Raw genomic sequence first — 5089 nt, 5'->3', positions numbered from 1 at the left:
CTGGAACCACTTGTATACACATCCCAGGATAATGAATACTTGGTCTTAATTTAAAAATCCAGTCTGCAACGTAACACCAGAATTCATTTGATGGCTTGGTAATCGTCCTATCCATAGCTGCTATCTATTTTGAATATAACGTAGCATGGCATCTGATTTCACTTAACCGTACATCTTTTCTATTAGTATTTGTCCCCATCTGACCAATATACATGTACATGAAGAATGTTCATGAGTATGTAAGAAAATGACCAACAGTCGTATACAACAGAAAACCAATGCAATAACGCAACGTGCACAGATGTTTATGAATACGTAATGCGCGGTCGCGTCCTCTGTGCAATCCACTGTTATCTGAATAGTTCGCTCATTCTTTACACTCGAAGAGTAAGGGGCATGGTCTGGTCGGAATGTACAGGCTCTGGACGCCAAGCCTCTTTTCAACAGTTCCTCACGTCATGCGTTTGATGTTCCTCTGCTACGAGAAAATAATTTCATTGCTCTTACGCTCTTCTGAGAGTGAAAGGAGCAGGCAGCTGCTGAAGTAGCTTGACGCACGGTTCGCAAATGTCGACTCTGCACCGAAGCTCGGCCCGGACCACTATCCGCATTCTTGACGACCGGTACTCGTATCTTCACTAAGTGCAGGTGGACGACACACCTCGCAGTTTTCTCCCGCTTATTATTACGTTTGATCTTGTTTGCGTGGAACTAGTGATTAGAAGAAGAAGTTTATGAAACGCATGTAGTTGTTACTGTGTTAACGCATTTTTACGATCAACGAGTAAATATTGTTTGAAATGTATGCACAATGCCTGTACATTAGGAAATTGCTAATGATGATATTATTAACTAAACTATATGCTGTACTATGAGCACAATTTTAACTTACGTGAATTTAATTACCAAAATAAATAAAAACTGGACTGAAATCTTGCTATTAATATATTTCCTTTCAGTTCGCATGTTAACAGTGGATATATGTACAAGTAGTATACTTGAATTCTCGCGTACTGTGCACGCACACACAATCACACATATCTACATCTTTTCAATTGACTGTACACGTGTTACAAGCTACAGGTCTATTCTGCACACAGGGGCACGTGATACGGGGGGGCGCGGGGTCAGGGGGTCCGGACCCCCCCCCTGCTCGCGCAGACAGAAACGCGCATCTGCCAGCGGCGGTTAATTTCAAAAATTTCTGGGGAGTGCCCGGGGGTCCAGACCCCCCCTTTGCGTCCTCCCAAGTTTGGGTTACGGTTAGACCCCCCCTGCTACAAACCCTGTACACGCCCCTGGCACACCGCTATCAACAGTGCCCGTCATGCGGCTACCATTGCTTCTACCTCAGCCACTACTCTGCTACTCCTCTAGCTAGTACCAACTAGCATCATCAGCCATCTGTAAGTAACAACATCATCCGATCCCACCATTGCACACCCCCAATCTGCTGCATGCCGTTCCACCAGCAGCATGCAGACCGTTTCCATGGAGACGCCATCATCACCGCTGCTTCAGCTTCTTCTCCTCCATCTCCAGCTGCTTCCGCACCTGCCTCTTCGTGCGCTTTCCCTCCATCTCTTCGTAGTGATCGGCGAACATCGCCCGTAACGGGTTCGGAAACAGAGGCAGCAGCGGCAGATCGCGTGGTCGCACCTGTAAGGCAGTGACAACAACGATGGCGAGAGTTCATCGACACGGCTGGCATACGTGACCCATTATAGCCAAATGATTTCTTAAATAACTTCAAATATCCATAACTTTTTAATTTTTTATCCGATTCTCAAAATTCTTGGATAATATGAAGATAAAAGACAGCAGAACATCAGCATATGGTTATCTGGAAATTGAAAAATTGCTTCAAGTGACTCATTTGGCTATAACCGGTCACATATGTGCAGATAGTGCATACATAGCGGGTGCGGGGACCCATGTTAAAAATCCTATGACTTATTGTCAGGAAGCTTAATTAACCGGTCTGTTAACTCGCTTAATCTCTCTATCTTCTGTAAAAAATATTCCAGTGCTATATAGTCACACTGAGGTGTTGTAAACGCTATGTTATATCCACTGTAAAGATAACATGACTGCGGGGTAAAGGGTTTTGTTGGGTTTTGCGCTGTCACGTGAATGGAACGTCACGCAATCACTTCAAGGTTGGAATCAGGATGGGACAGAGAGCAGCCATATTGTGTCACAGAGAGCAGCCATATTGTGGGAACAAAGGCATTAATAATTACTGTTTTTAAATCAGCAGAATCCACAATCATAAAGCATTGGTTAAAGTGCTGCAAGGTAGAATTGTTTTTCCAACAATTTCATAAAGGTATGTACACGAATCTATTGTTATCTATCTTTATGTTATCTATTATTATTGCAATTATCTTTCAACACGCTCAGGGGACATAGGTTTATGCTGCTACGCTAACTTGGCAAGCGTACCCTCATGTTGTCGAACGACACACCAACGTTGCTGGTGAAATCGTCGCTGAACAGTGGCACCTTGGAGTATCGCTGACTGAAGTGATTCAGCATGATGAACTTTGCATTCATCTTCCTCCCGACTTCGATCGCCTGCGAGGTGGTACTGCGGAGTAAGAAGCACTCGCCAATGAATATGATTACTGCATGGCCGCAATGCAGAAACATCAATGGAACATCACACACGTCAGGGCGGTCGCCAGAGATTCACTAATGTTGAAGCGCAGTCACGAAGGTGTGAAGCACCATAAACATAAAGGGGGAGAGTGTGTGAGGGGGTTCCTGAGGGGGTTCCCCCTCACCCTGGTGGGGGTCTGGGGGGGGGGTCGCCCGAATTTTTTTTAAATGTTACATGGAAAATCGCGTACGCTAGCGAGTTTTACATTGCAACTGTTTGATTTCACAATTTAAAACAAAAATCCGGAAATGATGTTGAAGCCTGAGCTTCCGGGGCCTCCGCCTGGTAACGTGCCTGCACGTGCCCTCGAATAGCACGTTCATAAGTACCGATAACGTGTTTAATTATTACTGTCATTGACCACCAAGTGTTTTGTCCTCATATCAAACCTGTCAGTAGAACAAAAAGGGTAAAAAAAATTAGGACTTAGGTATTAGGTTTAGACTAACTGTGAATTACTCCAAAATATGAAGCTTATATAACAACACATTGAGGAATCAACGGAGCGAGGGAGAAAGGAAGTGGCAAAATGAAAGAGTGAAGGAGTGATGGAGTGATGGAGTATTCAACTAACAGATGGATGCAATCAACTACGGTATACTTCTCTAACACTAATAGCTGCATATAACTGTAATGACCACACGTAAAAATGAGAATGGTGATGCACATGCAAACATTAAAACTACATTTTCTCCTAATCCCCCCCCATCGCATTCATTTTAATACTTGTTCATACAATGCTCCTACTTGGGATGTTAAAAGATTCCGCCAACAATTAGAATTTCTGCTAGCAGATGTGATCCACTTTAAATTACGTTTCTTTAAAAAATTATAATTCACGTGATCAAAACGAAACTACGATCCACATGCAAACGTTAAAACATTGTTAACTCTCCTTAACCTTCCCCTATTAATTCCGTTATTCCCTAGCTCTAGTACTATAGCCCGCGTACAGTTGCCACAGGGCTATACAACATTCTATTACGAATGCTAGGGACCAACCCGCTGACTGGCGCTGAAGAAGTTTCGTAAATAATGTTCGTTCACAAGAAATACCGCAAGCAGACCATTTCAGCGATAGTTAGAACTTAAATTCTAGTAGCTGATATAACTTATTAGACTTAACTTTTTTGTGCCCAACTGTTGACGGACGCACGGACGCACGGACGGACAATCATGCGATTCTACAAGCTGCATCTGACTACGTCAGATGAGCTAACAACTGGTTAAACCACTCCGTATCATATGTGCAAAGAACAAAGACAAAGATAATACGTAATAACATATAACAGATAATAACATCTAATGGTGTAAATGAAATGGAAAGTTAGACGTGACCACTTCATCTCTCGTTTGCGGTTTTTGGTTTCTTCTCTCGTTGTGCGATGTCAATTTTTAAGGAAACATTGGATTGACGTTTCAGTTACTGGGTTCCGCAAAGTATTCACTAGATGTTACCACTTTGTTAACATGACAACAGCTAGATTCCCTGAACTCCTGAAAGCTAACCCAACCACACCCCTGTGAAGGTAACCCACTATACCCTGTATGGTATAGCAGTGTGCAAAATTAGCGCTATATTGCCGGCGGCCACCGGTTCAACCCTCTAAACCGCCGGTTCAACCCCTCATATAATCAGTCCACTTGGCCTAGTCAAAATTTTGCCTATCTTGCCTTTATATCAACAATATTTACCAATTTCCTGACTAGGTTTTACTTAGCGAATACTAAGAAGTAAATCATGTTCCAGCAATTCCTGTCAAACAAGTAGAACTCCACTGATAGCAATTAAATCTTGAAATACTACGAGTATGCCTAATAAACACAAAGCTAATACTTTGATTAATAATTGAATAAATTGAACAAAATTAAGGATCTGTTCTTAATGATGGAAAATTAATGATCTGTTGGATTAAGTGAGAACAATGAGAACAATGTAGAATGTGAACATGTATATAATAAGAACATGAGACATGAGAACATGAGACATAATGAGAACATGTAGAACAATGAGCATTGTCCTACTCGCCCGAGGGATGTGCCTGCTAATAATATTTCGTTCAGGCCGAGTGAGTTTGCGCAATACTGGGCCAATTAAAACTGTCAAGTTTATTCCCAGCTTAAGTTCCGGTTCCGGCCGGAACTTTTTTCAAGTTCCGGCTGGTTCTGGTTCCGGCCGGAACTTAAAAAGTTGGATCCGGTGCACCCCTAATCTGTTCCAACTTGTAAGGGCCTGGGGCCCGTTGTCAGAAACAAATTAGTCTTAACATTAACCTTAACATTAACTTTTTCTCTTAGAGCATTGACAGAAACTTCGTAAAGTTAAGAGAATTAAAAATTCTCGTAACTTTTCTCTTAACTTAAGAGATCCTAGACCCTCCCTTAACTTTAATATTAAGATGAAAACTAAGACTAACAACTAACACA

The 5089-nt window shown here is 42.2% G+C and overlaps 2 protein-coding genes across 2 annotated transcripts in view; one reads left to right on the top strand and one right to left on the bottom strand.

The window, feature by feature from the left end:
• LOC106813905 (peroxisomal membrane protein PMP34-like) overlaps positions 1–903 on the top strand; it is a 5772-nt gene extending 4869 nt beyond the window's left edge. The window contains exon 9 of the mRNA XM_014818149.1: positions 638–903. The gene's annotated coding sequence lies outside the window, so the exon portion shown is untranslated. The remainder of the gene's footprint in view (positions 1–637) is intronic.
• Positions 904–1239: 336 nt separating this feature from the next.
• Positions 1240–2590, bottom strand: LOC106813906 (zinc phosphodiesterase ELAC protein 2-like; the record flags this gene model as incomplete). The annotated part of the gene is given in 2 exon segments (XM_014818150.1): positions 1240–1659; positions 2446–2590. Coding segments are annotated over 2 exon segments (298 nt in total), but the record flags the coding sequence as incomplete, so codon positions are not given.
• Between the last annotated feature and the right edge of the window lie 2499 nt (positions 2591–5089).

The sequence above is a fragment of the Priapulus caudatus genome, unplaced genomic scaffold (assembly GCF_000485595.1).
Source record: "Priapulus caudatus unplaced genomic scaffold, Priapulus_caudatus-5.0.1 Scaffold842, whole genome shotgun sequence".
NCBI lineage: Eukaryota > Metazoa > Priapulida > Priapulimorpha > Priapulimorphida > Priapulidae > Priapulus > Priapulus caudatus.
The sequence above is the reverse complement of the archived record's forward strand: the minus strand, read 5'-3'. Positions and strand labels throughout refer to the sequence as shown.